The following is a 17,195-nucleotide window of genomic DNA, read 5'->3' as shown; positions in this document are numbered from 1 at the left end:
AACTTCTTGAATGTGGTTTTGAGCACCTTAAGGGGTGCAGTTTTTAGAATGGTGTCACTTTTGGGTATTTTCTATCATATAGACCCCTCAAAGTGGCTTCAAATGTGATGTGGTCCGTAAAAATAAAATGGTGTTGTAAAAATGAGAAATCGCTGGTCAACTTTTAACCCTTATAACTTCCTAACAAAAAAAATTTTGGTTCCAAAATTGTGCTGATGTAAACATGTGAGAAATGTTAGTTATCAAGTTTTTTGTGTGCCGTATCTCTGTGATTTAAGGGCATAAAAATTCAAAGTTGGAAAATTGCGATATTTTCAAAATTTTCACCAAATTTCCGTTTTTCTCACAAATAAACACAAGTTATTTGAATTAAATTTTACCACTATCATGAAGTACAATATGTCACGAGAAAACAGTGTCAGAATCACCGGGATCCATGGAAGCGTTCCAGAGTTATGACCTCATAAAGATACAGTGGTCAGAATTGTAAAAATTGGCCCGGTCATGAACGTGGAAACCACCCTTGGGGGTGAAGGGGTTAAGAGATCATTCCATCTTCAACTTGCTTAACTGTTCACAATAATAGTAATTTTGACCAGGGGTGCCCAAGATTTTACATTGCACTGTAGGTGATATATTAAATGATTAAAAAGTAGAGTTTTAATTTGGGTTTCCTGACTTTGAACGGTAAAGTTTTATGGCAACTCAGATCTTAATCTTAAAGGTGTAATTCTGCCATGAAATATTAACCTTTCAGGATACGTTCCCACAATGAGCTTTTGGTGAGTTTTTGATGTGGCAGATTTTCTGTACCATTTCTGTGCCGATTAAGTGAATTAGATTACCGCACTTGCATTTTTTTAAATACACAGAATGAAAAACTCACCAAAAACTCATTGTGGGATTGTAGCCTCAATCTTCAGTAGTTAACTTTTTTCTGACAGACTTAAAAAACAGTGCTATAATAAAAGCTTGTATAATAACATACAGCTATCTTTAGACATTTTGCACTGATAATTTGCAATCAGAAGTGTATGCAGTTATGACTCTTATTTTACACCTGTAGTGTTCACATAGTCGACAGATAAGTGTTCACTTGAAACGTGCTCGATAAATTGATTGGTTTCTACCAAGTCACATGTTATTATGGAGTATACTATATTTTTGAAGATTGGGGAGTCAGGATTCATTGTTACAGAAATGAAACAAAATAGGATTACAATTGTCTTGCCCTTTGTGTGTCTACTCCTCTGCTTTGAGGTTGTTCAATCTGGACTCCTGTTCAATCTGGTAAAGTTCATTATATTTCAGATTTTGCATTATTATCAATTCTTCATTTGAATTATTTAGATAGCTCAGGCTTCTTTACAGCAGTAAAGTATAGTACAGTAAAGTAATGTTTGCTTTCCTGCATAAATATAATAGAATTTTCAACACGCTAATTTTTGCATGGTAATTGTACAATATAGCCAATTGGTGTGCAGTCAAACATTACATCTGCCCAAACTGAATATTCACCAGTTTTTCTTAAGCTAAGATCTGTAAATGTGTTCTTAACCATTATACAATACATTTTTATGCCAATCAATGTTTTTTTGCTGCATGATAGGGGATAACTTACTGAATTCTTAAGATGCAATTAATGTGCTCCCTACCTATACAGAGAATAGAATAATGAGGTACTGATGACAGAATGCATATCTCCACTGAATAAATTCTTAATAAGAGTGCCAGAGATAGCTAACCTTGACTTTTTCCAGTACTCCCGTTAAGAATAAATGAAGCAGAAGTACATATTCTCAGCCCCTACTCCATTCAAAAAGGACTCTAATGACCCCATTCTGACGATTAGAGATAAGCTAATATTTTAATGTTCGGTTCGGATTACGATCGCCAAATTTTCAATTTTCGATGATTAAAAAACAAACTAAGGAAGATTAAAGAAATAGGGAGCACTACTTAAGGGTATATATAAAATAGAATCTAATACGTACAGGGATGCTGCACAATGCACAGAGAGTAGCATGCAATGAAAAAGAGGAAAAGATCCATGCATATATAGGCGCACACCCAAAAGTAGACATATATACATAATGTGTATAGATATATTGAAATTTTATTAGTAGACAAAAAGACCGCGATAAAATCATTTAAAAAAGACAAAACACATCACTATAAGTCCCATGGAACAACAATATGTCAAAATACAATACCTCATAAAAAAAGATATATACATGTGGGAAAAGAGTCCCTAGAAAATAACAGTGTAGCATTGTATGTAAACAGTCTATGTAAACCGGTTAGCAGCGGTACATGTGGGGCTCCCCACATCACTTTTGTCCCAGGACCATTGCTCCTTTGTCCTGATGTCCCTGATGCTCTGATATGGATTGCTCTGTTTGGTGACTTGCTGGCTATTTGAGCCTTCATTTATCTGTTGGCGTTATCTCCATTGCAGTTTACTCTTGTCTCTGCTCTATACAGTAGGGAGACCTCCCTTTGCTTTAGGGACATCTTTCCAAACATATTTTTTCTTTCCCATAGCACTCTATGGGTTTTCTGACGCTTTATACAGGGTTCCTTTTCTCATAGCCCCCTGGGGACACCCAGGTCGGCATTATACTCATGCATTAGGAGACTATTTACATACACTGCTATTTTCTAGGGACTATTTTCCCACATGTATATATCTTTTGGTTCAAATTTCCAAAAATTATTGTCAGACAATACCAAACTGGCGTCAATTTCACCACAGCATAGATAGTATAATAGGGACCGACAAGTCTTCCACTATTCCCAGTTCAGCAGATGGACACCCAACCTGGAGTTTTCACATTTTAAAAAATGAGAGCCTGACACCACCAAAATGGAATAACTGTCATGAGAGTAGAAATAGTACAGGGTAGGCCATTTATAAGGTTAGACCTGGGTGGGCCATTTATATGGATACACCTAAATTAAATGGGAATGGTTGGTGATATCAACTTCCTGTTTGTGGATTATTAATATATGGGAGGGGGAAAACTTTTCAAGATGCTTGGTGACCATGATGGCCATTTTGAAGTTGGCCCACCCAGGTGTATCCATATAAATGGCCCACCAAAGTGTATCCATATAAATGGCCCACCCTCTATAATTGGGGACGAGACGTCTTCCACTATAGCTAACCCAGCAGATGTAGACCAACCATGACTGTTCAAATTTTTGTTAAGTTCAGCAGCAGCCCACACCAGGCACAGAAGCTACACTAAAGATATCACAGAGTGCAGTTACATGACATTAATGCATCACACTAAAAAATGCAATATCACCTAGTCAGTACATTCTGCGATTGGGGTGCAAAAGTCCTTGGAGAACGATGACTTGTTCAGCTTTATGAAAGTTAGGCGGTCTACACTTTCATGGGACAGCCAGCTTTTTTGTTAGGACACTACCAGCAGCCCTGAAGACAAGTTCTAAGAGAATGCTGGCTGCTGTGCACAATAAATCCTCCAAGGTGTGTGAGGTAAGCACAGGCCACTCATCCATTTTGGAAGACCAAAATGTGAAAGTGTCCAAACTCTCCCTGATGGTGTTGATAGTCAGTTCTAGATACTCCTGCACCATCCTCTCCATTCGTTCATCACATGTAAGACTTGGACTCTGTGGTGCTGGTGCACGAGCTGGTCTAAAAAAGTGTCAAAGGACTCACAGAAACTGCTTCTTCCACTTACGCCACTGCTGCTGCTAATGTTTTGGCACTGACGAATTGATGTGCCAGAAGTTGGAAGTCTAAAGCTGCGATGTTAACTGTGTGCTTCACTGCTGTCTTGGGAAAAAGTTCTCTTATGTTTGTGTAAAAGCGTGTTTCGATACTCCAACATTTGCGTGTCAACATCTTGCAAATTTTGGTTTTATAACATGGATCTAACAGAGTGGCAACCCAGTAGTCAGCAGTATTCCTAATCATAAGTGTACAGGGATCATGTTGCAGCAAGATGGCAATCATATGTTGGCTCTTCCTTGAGGTCAAAGCCCATGCTGTGTTGCTGGCTGGGTAAGAATGAGACTTGTTTCTTCTGTCCCCTCCTACCAACCAGGAACAATAGAGAGGGGAGGATTATCCTCTTCATTGGACGGTTGGTCACCCATCACCTCTTCCTCCACCATTTGTTCCTTGGGACTTGCACCTTCGATAACAGTTTGTCTGCTATCCACCTGTGTCACGACACTCTGGAACTTAGAGACAATGTTATCCCTAAGGCATCCTCCTCTGCTTCCTCCTCTTCTTCTGGGACCACTATCTCCTCCCTCAGACTATTCAAGTCTGCTCCAGCATATCGATTACTGGAATAGTAATGCTGATGATGGCATCGTCAGCGCTAACCAGCTTAGTAGCCATTTTGAAACTGTGCAGAAGGGTGCAGAGGTCCTTAATCTGTGCCCACTCTGTAAATGTGATATGCGCCACATCCATACTGTGTTGGCCCATGCTATACAACATGACATGCAGCATCAGGGCTCATTGCTGCTGTCACAGTCGCTGCAATATGTGCAGAGCGGAATTCCATGTCGACACATCGCACATCAACCTGTTAACTGGCATGGACAAATACCTCTGTGTCAATGCAATTTGATGACCTGAGGGGTGCAAACTGCAGAAATTAGCACACAGCTTATAGGCTTTCTGTAGCGACTCACCCAGGTCACGATACTGATGGAGAAAATTCTCTACCACCAGGTTGAGAACTTGAGCCATGCAAGGCATGTGTGTGAGCTTGCATCGCCGTAGGGCAGCCACCAGGTTCACAGTATTATTTAATACGGCCTTCTCTGGATGCAGGTTCAGCAGAGAAAGCCATTGATCAAACTCTGCCTGGAGAGCTGCCCACAATTCTTCAGCTGTTTGACTGCGATCTCCAATGCATATCAATTTTATTGCTGCCTGATTGTGGTGAGCCTTGTCTGTGCAGTACGGAGGTGGTGGGGATTTATTCTGCACTGTTGGATCATGTGTCTCATTAAGGCAGAGATTGAGGGCGCAGGTGGAGGCCCTAGAGGAGATAGAGGAGGAGGCAGAAGCAGTGGAAGTGTTAAAGAGGTTTGTTCTGCAATCCTTGGGGATTCCAGACTTGTGGAGCAGCGCCTTCCCCACAGCCACCAGAGTAACCCAGTGCCCAGTTAGATGTAATGCTCTTGGCCATGCTTACTCGTACAGCAGACAACGATTTAGTCATGGAACAGATGATGTTGTCTGTGACATGCAGGTGTAGCACAGGCACAGCTTTCTTAGAAAAGTAATGGCAACTGGTCAATTGGTACTAGGGGACTGTGACGGCCATCAGCTTTCAGAAAACTGTATCTACCAAGCAGAAAGGCAGCATTTCTGTGGCCAACAGATTGGAGATGGTGGAGTTCAACCTCTTAGCTTTGTCATGCATAGGAGGAAACAATCTCTTATGTGTCCACAACTGTGGAATTGTTGGCTGGCTGCAGTGCTGAGAGAAGGCTGAGTACAGTGAGCCAGACAAACTGCTGGATCATGAGAGAGGTGCAGGTGGGGATGTTACAGTGGATTGAGAAAGTTGTGGTGTGCTCATTCTCTAAAATCGGTCAAAAACAGCGGCATGTCCTCTTCCATTATAGCTGACGGCAGTCATTCAGTCAGTGTGACTGGAGCGGGTAAAGATCTGGGTCTCAATAGTTGGCACGGTAATAGTGGAGGAGGAAGAAGCAGCAGATGTGATTGATGGGGTGGCTGATGTTTTTTGAGGTCTGCTGGTCTGCATTTTTGCACAGTGGAATTTACACAGCAACGCTTGTTGATTGCACATTTGAAGGTTAGTACATGTAGTAGTCAAGTTATTGCACATTTTAACTCTACTTAGATCATTTTTTGCAAAGTTGGCAGAGAAAGTAATTTGGCTTATCCTTTGCAGTGTCAAAAATGACCCAGGCTAGGCAATTATTGCCTCCCTTGTGAGCTGCAGACTCGTGGACGCTGCTGGTCACAGCCACAGTTGTGGCTGAGGATGCATTGCTCGTCGTGGTTGTATCACTACATGTCTGTGACATACAACGCAACGTAACCTCCTTGTCTTCCTCCTCAGATGACCTACTCATTGGTGTGCCTCTATGTTCATGCCAACTGAGATCTAACATCTCGTCATCATTCTCTGTGTTATCACATTCCTTGCCCTGGGAGTCACCCTCCTCCTCTTCCTGCCCTGACAGCAGTACAGTCCACGTGAGGCTCAGATATCTGAGTCTCATCAGGATCACCTTTCCCCCAGGGCTAATGTCTGATGGCAAGGGTCAGGATGCTGTTCGGACCCTACTTCATGCTGCCCCGGATCCAAGCTAAAAAAATTTTGGGCCTCAGTGCACATTTCCTCCTTTTGACTCTGTGAAGCTTTTGAGTACACTTCTGATGACCAAAGCATAGAATGTGTGAACAGCTCTTCAGACCCACTCATCTATGGTTCCGTACAGTCAGTTGTACAGTTGGAGAGCTGGGACGTGGGGGGAAACAAGGGGAAATTGGCTGCCACCTCTGTGGACTGTAATGGGTGTGATGTTGAGATGGACGAAGAGGAGAGGCCATTGAAGTTGCACTTGCCATCCACTCAAGCACATGCTTTTTCTGGGCATCATCAACAAGGCGTATCACTGTGCATCTGCCAAAAAAAGGTACTGGAGTAGCCCTTCCATTAACAGAAGTTGTCAGTTTTCTTTGCATAGGATGCGACATTGTTGGCTCACTAGTGCTTTCACAATCTTTACCACCTACCCCATGTACATCTTGAACACCAAGACTAAATCCTCTTCCACCATTGCCTTGCTTTTTCTCAGTCATGTTGCTCAGATAGTATGGTATAGCACAGTATTAGTAACAAAAATTTAGATTTTAAACTCTGCACCAGCTCTGCAATCAACTGAATTTCACCAACAGTAAATTCCAAGGTGAAATATGGCGTGCTGTATCATGTTAATCACAGAAGAAAGAATTGTTTGAGTGTGGATAAGGCCTGTATGACAAAGAAGGTATGCGACAAACAATTTGACAAACAATTTGATAGTCAGATGTCCCCTACTGTATGACATTAGGAACACAATAATTGTTGGTGGCCTCTGGATAAGGCCTCTATAACACACTTAATGCTAACTATTTTAATGTCAGGTCCCCTACTTTATGACACTAAGAACTGAAGGATTTTTTAGTTCCCTCTGGATCAGGCCTCTAAAACACACTAGATGCTCAAACTATTTTAAAGTCAGATCCTCTACTGTATGACACTAGGAACAGAAGATTTTTTGTAGCCTCTGGATCAGGCCTCTATAACACACTTGATGCTACAAACTATTTTAAATTCACAGTCCTCTACTATATGACACTTGGAACAAAATAATTTTTTGCGACCTCTTGATCAAGCCTCTATAACACTCTAGATGCAGAATTATCTCTTCATGTTACGGAAAGAGAAGAAATTTGAAGTGCACCTGAATAAACAGAGCAATGGAAACATGTGACCCAGAGAAGCAGGAGGATCGGGAGGCAGTCAGCACCCATACTGCTAAAGAACCAGTACCAGGCTCTTATGCAGGAGAACAATTAAGAAATACATCAGGATAAGACTTTGCCCACAAACAGCAACCTTGTACGCCTTCAGAATCCTCCTGGATGGAGAAAGAAAAATGTTGTGAAGAAGAAACAGAGTGGTGGTCATGGGTAGTGTTGAGCGATACCATCCAATACCCTAAAGTATCGGATCGGATGGTATCAGCCCGATACGAAAAAAGTATCGGGTATCGCCGATTCCGATACCGGAAGTCCCATTCAAGTCTGTGAGACTTCCAGTATCGGAATAAGAAAAACCCTTTTCTGTCCTTGTACAGCCTCTTGGGGGTGTGTACGGATCTTCCGGGGGTCTATGCCGGCCTGCCGGGGGTCTGTGCCGACTGCCCGGGGGTCTGTGTGGACTGCCGGGGGTCTGTACCGGCCTGCCGGGGGGCTGTGCCGGCCTGCCGGTGGTCTGTGCCGACTGCCCGGGGGTCTGTGCGGACTGCCGGGGGTCTGTACCGACTGTCCGGGGGTCTGTGCAGGCTGCGGGGGTCTGTGCAGGCATCATCCGATGGGACTACAAGTCCCATCGGGCGATGCCTTCCACCATGACGGTGATTGACACATTAGTAGTCCACCATGACAGTAGTAGTCCCATCATCCGGCTAATGTGTTGAATGTAAAAAGAATAAAAATAAAAATACATACTACATACATACTACATGCTACATACATGCTAAATACATACTACATACATGCTACATACATACTACATATATACTACATGCATGCAACATGCATACTACATATATACCACATATATACTACATGCATGCAACATACATATATACTACATATATACTACATGCAACATGCATACTACATATATACTACATGCATGCAACATGCATACTACATATATACCACATATATACTACATGCATGCAACATACATATATACTACATATATACTACATGCAACATACATACTACATATATACTACATATATACTACATGCATGCAACATGCATACTACATATATACTGCAACATACATATATACAACATATATACTACATGCATGCAACATGCATACTACATATATACTGCAACATACATATATACAACATATATACTACATGCATGCAACATGCATACTACATATATACCACATATATACTATATGCATGCAACACACTTATATACTACATGCAACATACATACTACATACATACTACATATATACCACATGCATGCAACATGCATACTACATATATACTACATGCATGCAACATACATATATACTACATACAATACATTCATACATATAGACATACAGTACATATAACATAGCGTACATACTCACCATCACTTGTCACTTTGTTCCCCGAAGCCATTGTCATCTGTGGAATAAATATTAAAATAACAAACCACCAATATACTTACCCCTGATCCACAGAAGTCCACGAGTGTCCCACGACGATCTTGCGTGGAGAACAGCAGCATCAGCTGATGCTACCATTCTCTACGAGCTCCAGGAATCCAATGACGGGAGGTAGGTATCCTTCCGCACTGTATTCCTCCGTCACTGTAAAAAAAAGTCCCTAGTCTCACTTTATGGCATTGCTGTGTGAGAAATTTCCCACGCAGCTTTTGCCATAAAGTGAGACTAGGGATTTTAGATAGAGAAACCAATCACAATCTAAAATGTTTCTATATTAATGCACAAAGCATGGGCAAAAAACAAGGAGAATTGGAACTACTAACGCAGAAAAGAAATATGATGTCATTGGAATCACTGAAACTTGGTGGGACAATACACATGATTTTGGATAACTAGAGGAGGAAGACCTGTGAATACTCAGACGTCAAGGTTAGGTTTCAGAAAGGCAGATTTTAAGGGATTCAGAAAGAGAATTGGAGGTATCCAATGGCTGGATATCCTTAAGGACAAATACGTCCAGGGAGGATGTTAAATCTCAAAAAAATGAAATTCTCAAAGCACAGTTGTTAACAATTCCGAAAAGAGGGAAGAAAAGGAAGAGTTTAAGGAAACCAGGATGGATGAACACAGAGCTTAAGCACATGCTAAAAAGGAAGAAAGAAATGTTTATAAAATGGAAAGAGGGAGGTTTATCTAAAGAAGAATATAATGCTGTCTGCAGAACTTGCAGGGCACAAATCAGATTTTCTAAAGCTGACAATGAATTGAGGCTTGCAAGAGACATCAAAAGCAATAATAAAGGATTTTGGGGATATGTCAAAAGTAAAAGAAATGTCAAAGATGCTATAGGATTTTTACAGGAGGAAAATGAAGAAACGGTAAGACAGGATGTTGAGAAGGCCAAACTTTTAAATTCCTATTTTGCATCTGTTTTCTCTCAGAAAGGAAATGTAACATCAACTGTTCTTCCCTGTCCTATTAACGGAATAGAAGAATCCAGGATATCTATAAACAGAAAGATAGTGAGGAAACACTTAACTAACTAACCTAAATGAAATTAAGTCTCCAGGTCCAGATGAATTACACCCCAGAGTACTGAAGGAGATAGCAAAATAAATTTTTGAACCCCTCTCCATAATCTTTGAAGATTCTTAGAGAACAGGAGAAGTCCCAGAAGACTGGAGAAGAGCAAATGTTGTTCCTATCTTCAAAAAGGGGAAGAAGGTGGACCCAGGCAACTATAGGCCGGTGAGTCTGACTTCTATACCAGGAAAGATCTTTGAACAAATTATTAAACAACATGTATGTGAGTACCTGGATAAGACTGAAGTGATTAAACAGAGTCAGCATGGGTTTGTAACTAATAAGTCATGTCAGACTAACTTAATTTCCTTCTATGACAGAATCACTGATTGGGTGGATCAGGGAAATGCTGTAGATATAGTACATCTTGACTTCAGCAAAGCATTTGACAAAGTATCTCGCACAATCTTTATTGAAAAAATGGCTAAGCATGGAATGGACAAGGAAACTGCTAGGTGGATTCATAACTGGCTTAGTGATCGGACCCAAAGAGTGGTCGTAAATGGCTGCACATCCAGTTGAAAGAATGTCTCAAGTGGGGTACCACAGGGCTCTGTCCTAGGCCCTGTATTGTTGAACATCTTTCTCAATGATTTAGATGAAGGAATTGAGGGCAAACTGATTAAATTTGCTGATGACACAAAGCTTGGAGGGATAGCTAATACTAGAGAAGAGAGTGAGAGGATTCAAAAAGATATAAATAAACTGGAGCAGTGGGCAGCAACTAAGAGAACGGTTTTTAACAGGGAAAAATGCAAAGTACTACATTTGGGCAATAAAAATGAAAAAAAGCATATACAGAATGGGAGGAATAGGGCTAAGCAACAGCACATGTGAAAAAGACTTGGGTATACTAATAGATCACAGACTGAATATTAGTCAACAGTGTGATGCAGCAGCAAAAAAGGCAAATGCATTTCTAGGATGTATTAACAGAAGCATACAGTCTAGATCACGTGAAGTCATTATTGCCATCTACTCCTCTTTGGTCAGACCTCATCTGGAATACTGTGTCCAGTTTTGGGTGCCACATTTTAAAAAAGACATCAACAAACTGGAGCAAGTTCAGAAAAGAGCAACCAGAATGGTCTGCAAACCCGGTCTTATGAGGAAAGGTTGCAGGATTTGGGAATGTTTAGCTTGCAGAAGAGAAGACTGAGAGGAGAGTTAATAGCTGTCTACAAATATCTCAAGGGCTGTCACATTGTAGAAGGATCATCTTTATTCTCATTTGCACAAGGAAAGACTAGAAGAAATGGGATGAAACTGAATGGGAGGAGACACAGATTAGATATTAGAAAAAAACTTTTTGACAGTTAGAGTGATCAATGAGTGGAACAGGCTGCCACGAGAGGTGGTGAGTTCTCCTTCAATAGGAGTCTTAAAACAGAGGCTGGACAGACATCTGTCTGGGATGATTTAGCGAATCCTGCTTTGAGCCGGGGGTTAGACCAGATGGCCCAGGAGGTCCCTTCCAACTCTACGATTCTATGATTCTCCAAACTATTTTAAAATCAGGTCCTCTACTGTATGATAATGGGAACAGAAGAATTTTTTGCGACCTCTTGATCAGGCCTCTATAACACACTAGATGCTACAAAGTATTTTAACGTCAGGTTCCCTACTGTGTGATACTAGGAACAGAAGATTTTTTTTGCGGCCTCTGTATCAGGCCTCTATAGCACACTAGATGCTGATAACTAGAGTTGAGCGATACCGTCCGATACTTCAAAGTATCGTATCGGATGGTATCGGCCGATCTTTAAAAAAAGTATCGGTATCGCCGATTCCGATACCGGAAGTCCCATTCAAGTCTATGGGACTTCCGGTATCGGAATAAGAAAAACCCTGTTTTTGCCTTGTACAGCCTCTCTGGGGTCTGTACGGGCCTTTCGGGGGGCTGTGCCGGCCTGCCAGGGGGTCTGTGCAGGCTCCGGTGGTCTGTGCCGGCCTGCCGGGGGGCTGTGCCGGCCTGCCGGTGGTCTGTGCAGGCTCCGGTGGGCTGTGCCGGCCTGCCAGGGGGTCTGTGCAGGCTCCGGTGGTCTGTGCCGGCCTGCCGGGGGGCTGTGCCGGCCTGCCGGTGGTCTGTGCAGGCTCTGGTGGGCTGTGCCGGCCTGCCGGGGGGCTGTGCCGGCCTGCCGGGGGGCTGTGCAGGCTCCGGGGGGCTGTGCCGGCCTGCCGGGGGGCTGTGCCGGCCTGCCGGGGGGCTGTGCCGGCCTGCCGGTGGTCTGTGCAGGCTCCGGGGGGCTGTGCCGGCCTGCCGGGGGGCTGTGCCGGCCTGCCGGTGGTCTGTGCAGGCTTCGGGGGTCTGTGCAGGCATCGTCCGATGGGACTACAAGTCCCATCGGGCGATGCCTGCTACCATGACAGTGATTGACACATTAGCCAATGATGGGACAGTAATAGTCCCATCATCCGGCTAATGTTTTGAATGTAAAAAAAAAAAAAAAAAAATTACATGCTACATACATACAACATGCATACTACATACATGCTACATTCATACTACATACTACATACATGCTACATTCATACTACATAAATACTACATGCAACATACATACTACATATATACTACATGCATGCTACATACATACTGCATGCTACATACATACCACATATATACTACATACATACTACATACATACTACATGCATGCTACATACATACTACATGCTACATACATACCACATATATACTACATACATACTACATACATACTACATGCATGCTACATGCATGCTACATGCTACATACATAACACATACATACTACATGCATGCTACATGCATGCTACATGCTACATACATAACACATATATACTACATGCATGCTACATACATACTACATGCTACATACATACCACATACATACTACATGCATGCTACATACATACTACGTGCTACATACATACTACATATATACTACATGCATGCTACATACATACTACATGCTACATACATACTACATATATACTACATGCATGCTACATGCATGCTACATACATACTACATGCTACTACATACCACATACATACTACATACATACTACATGCTACATACATACTACATATATACTACATGCATGCTACATACATACTACATGCTACATACATACCACATACATACTACATACATGCTACATACATACTACATATATACTACATGCATGCTACATACATACTACATATATACTACATGCATGCTACATACATACTGCATGCTACATGCATGCTACATACATACTACATACATACTACATGCTACATACATACCACATATATACTACATACATACAATACATTCATACAATACATACATAGACATACAGTACATATAACATAGAGTAACATACTTACCAATACTTGTCACATTGTTCCCCGAAGCCATTGTCTTTTCCGGAATAAATATTAACATAGCAAACCACAAAAATACTCACCCACGATCCGAAGCAGTCCACGAGAACGGCCCATAGAGAACGGCAGCAACAGCTGATGCAGCAGTTCTCTACCCAAGATCGTCGTGGGACACACTCGCGGACTGCTTCGGATCGTGGGTGAGTATTTTTGTGGTTTGTTATGTTAATATTTATTCCGTAAAAGACAATGGCTTCGGGGAACAATGTGACAAGTATTGGTAAGTATGTTACTCTATGTTATATGTACTGTATGTCTATGTATGTATTGTATGAATGTATTGTATGTATGTAGTATATATGTGGTATGTATGTAGCATGTAGTATGTATGTAGTATGTATGTAGCATGCATGTAGCATGCAGTATGTATGTAGCATGCATGTAGTATATATGTAGTATGTATGTAGCATGCATGTAGTATATATGTAGTATGTATGTAGCATGTATGTAGTATGTATGTGGTATGTATGTAGCATGTAGTATGTATGTAGCATGCATGTAGTATATATGTAGTATGTATGTAGCATGTAGTATGTATGTAGTATGTATGTGGTATGTAGTAGCATGTAGTATGTATGTAGCATGCATGTAGCATGCATGTAGTATGTATGTAGCATGCATGTAGTATGTATGTAGTATGTATGTAGTATGTATGTAGTATGTATGTAGTATGTATGTAGTATATATGTAGTATGTATGTAGCATGTATGTAGTATGTATGTGGTATGTATGTAGCATGTAGTATGTATGTAGCATGCATGTAGTATATATGTAGTATGTATGTAGTATGTATGTGGTATGTATGTAGCATGTAGTATGTATGTAGCATGCATGTAGCATGCATGTAGTATGTATGTAGCATGCATGTAGTATGCATGTAGCATGCATGTAGCATGTATGTAGTATGTATGTAGTATGTATGTAGCATGCAGTATGTATGTAGCATGTATGTAGCATGTATGTAGTATATATGTAGTATGTATGTAGCATGTAGTATGTATGTAGCATGCATGTAGTATGTATGTAGTATTTTTTTTTTTTTAACATTTAACACATTAGCCGGATGATGGGACTACTACTGTCCCATCATTGGCTAATGTGTCAATCACTGTCATGGTAGCAGGCATCGCCAGATGGGACTTGTAGTCCCATCGGACGATGCTTGCACAGACCCCCGGACATCAGCACAGCCCCCCGGCAGGCCGGCACAGCCCCCCGGCAGGCCGGTACAGACCCCCACAGGGTGCACAGACCACCGGCAGGCCGGCACAGCCCCCCGGCAGGCCGGTACAGACCCCCACAGGGTGCACAGACCACCGGCAGGCCGGCACAGCCCCCCGGCAGGCCGGTACAGACCCCCACAGGGTGCACAGACCACCGGCAGGCCGGCACAGCCCCCCGGCAGGCCGGTACAGACCCCGGGCAGTCCACACAGCCCCCCGGCAGGCCGGCACAGCCCCCCGGCAGGCCGGCAGAGACCCCCGGAAGGCCCGAAATGACGGCGCATCATGATGCGCACACACCGCACATCATGATGACGTCAGGCTGTCAATCAACTTTAAACTTCCGATTCCGATGCCGAATTCCGATATTGAAAAAATATCGGAAGTCGGTATCGGAATTCCGATACAGCAAGTATCGGCCGATACCCGATACTTGCGGTATCGGAATGCTCAACACTACTGATAACTATTTTAACCCCTCTACCCCCAAGGGTGGTTTGCACGTTCATGACCAGGCCAATTTTTACAATTCTGACCACTGTCCATTTATGAGGTAATAACTCTGAAACACTTCCATGGATCCCAGTGATTCTGACATTGTTTTCTCATGACATATTGTACTTCATGCTGGTGGTGAAATTTCATTGATATAACTTTTTTTTTTATTTGTGAAAAAAATGGAAATTTGGAGAAAATTTTGAAAATTATGCCCTTAAATCACAGAGATATGGCACACAAAAAACTTAATAAATAACATTTCCCATATGTTTACTTTACATCAGCACAATTTTGGAACCAACATTTTTTTTTCTTAGGAAGTTATAAGGGTTAAAAGCTGACCAGCGATTTCTCATTTTTGCAACACCATTTTATTTTTAAGGACCACATCACATTTGAAGTCACTTTGAGGGGTCTATATGATAGAAAATGCCCAAAAGTGATACATTATAAAAACTGTACCCCTCAAGGTGCTCAAAACCACATTCAAGAAGTTTATTAACCCTTTAGGTGCGTCACAGGAATTTTTTGAATGTTTAAAAAAAAATGAACATTTAACTTTGTTTCACAAAAAAAATTACTTCAGGTCCAATTTTTTTTTTTTTATTTTACCAAGGGTAACAGGAGAAATTGGATGTAAAAGTTATTGTGCAATTTGTCCTGAGTACGCTGATACCTGATATGTGGGGGGGAACCACGTTTCGGCGCATGGCAGAGCTCAGAAGGGAAGGAGCGCCGTTTGACTTTTTCAATGCAAAATTGGCTGGAATTCAGATCGGACGCCATGTCATGTTTGGAGAGCCCCTGATGTGCTTTAACCTCTGGAAACCGCCCACAAGTGACCCCATTTAGGAAACTAGACCCCCACCAGGAACTTATCTAGATATGTGGTGAGAACTTTGAACCCCCAAGGGCTTCACAGAAGTTTATAACGTACAGCCGTTCTTATTTTTTCCACAAAAATGGTCTTTTCACCCCAATTTTTATTTTCCCAAGGGTAACAAGACCCCAAAAGTTATTGCGCAATTTGTCCTAAGTACGCTGATACCCCATATGTGGGGGTGAACGACTATTTGGGCGCATGTCAGAGCTCAGAAGGGAAGCAGCGCCATTTGACTTTTTTGGCTGAAATTGAGATCGGATGCCATGTCGCGTTTGGAAAGCCCCTGATGTGCCAAAACAGTGGAAACCCCCCACAAATGACACCATTTTGGAAACTAGACCCCCCAAGGAACTTGTCTAGATGTGTGGTGAGAATTTTGAACCTCCCAGGGCTTCACAGAAGTTTATAACGTACAGCCATAAAATTAAAAAAATCAAATTTTTTCCACAAAAATGGTCTTTTCACCCCCAATTTTTATTTTCCCAAGGGTAACATGACCCCAAAAATTATTGTGCATTTTGTCCTGAGTAGGCTGGCACCCCACATGTGCAAGTAAACCACTATTTGGGTGCATGGCAGAGCTCGGAAGGGAAGCAGCGCCATTTCACTTTTTTGGCTGGAATTGGGATCGGACGCCATGCCACGTTTGGAAAGCCCCTGATGTGCCTAAACAGTGGAAATCCCCCCACAAATGACCCCATTTTGGAAACTAGACACCCCCAGGGAAATTATCCAGATGTGTGGTGAGCACTTTGAACCCCCCCAATTGCTTCAAAGAAGTTTATAACGCCCGAGCGGGAAAAGAACAAAATCATATTTTTTCCACAAACATGATCTTTAGTCCCTAATTTTTTTATTTTCCCAAGGGTAACAGAAGAAATTAGACACTAGAAGTTGTTGTCCAATTTGTCGTGAGTACGCTGATATCCCATATGTGGGAGAAAACTACTGGGCACACGTCGGGGCTTGGATGTTTTGGAATGCACACTTTGATGGAATGGTCTGCAGGTGTCATGTCGCATTTGGAGAGCCTCTGATGTGCCTATGGGACGCCTGCCAGGGCAGAGGTGTACTCGGTACCGGGTCGGTATCTCAGAGGGAAGTGTCAC

At 42.1% G+C, this 17,195-nt stretch overlaps 1 protein-coding gene across 1 annotated transcript in view; it reads left to right on the top strand.

The window, feature by feature from the left end:
* The first annotated feature begins 1,200 nt into the window (after positions 1–1,200).
* Positions 1,201–17,195, top strand: part of CLPS (colipase) — an 85,512-nt gene continuing 69,517 nt past the window's right edge. Inside the window, exon 1 of the mRNA XM_073562098.1 lies at positions 1,201–1,290. Within this exon, the coding sequence (XP_073418199.1) occupies positions 1,201–1,290 (90 nt within the window). The remainder of the gene's footprint in view (positions 1,291–17,195) is intronic.

The sequence above is a fragment of the Dendrobates tinctorius genome, unplaced genomic scaffold (assembly GCF_039654945.1).
Source record: "Dendrobates tinctorius isolate UK_male_01 unplaced genomic scaffold, ASM3965494v1 ptg000015l, whole genome shotgun sequence".
Lineage (NCBI taxonomy): Eukaryota > Metazoa > Chordata > Amphibia > Anura > Dendrobatidae > Dendrobates > Dendrobates tinctorius.
This window is presented reverse-complemented; position numbering and strand designations above follow the sequence as displayed.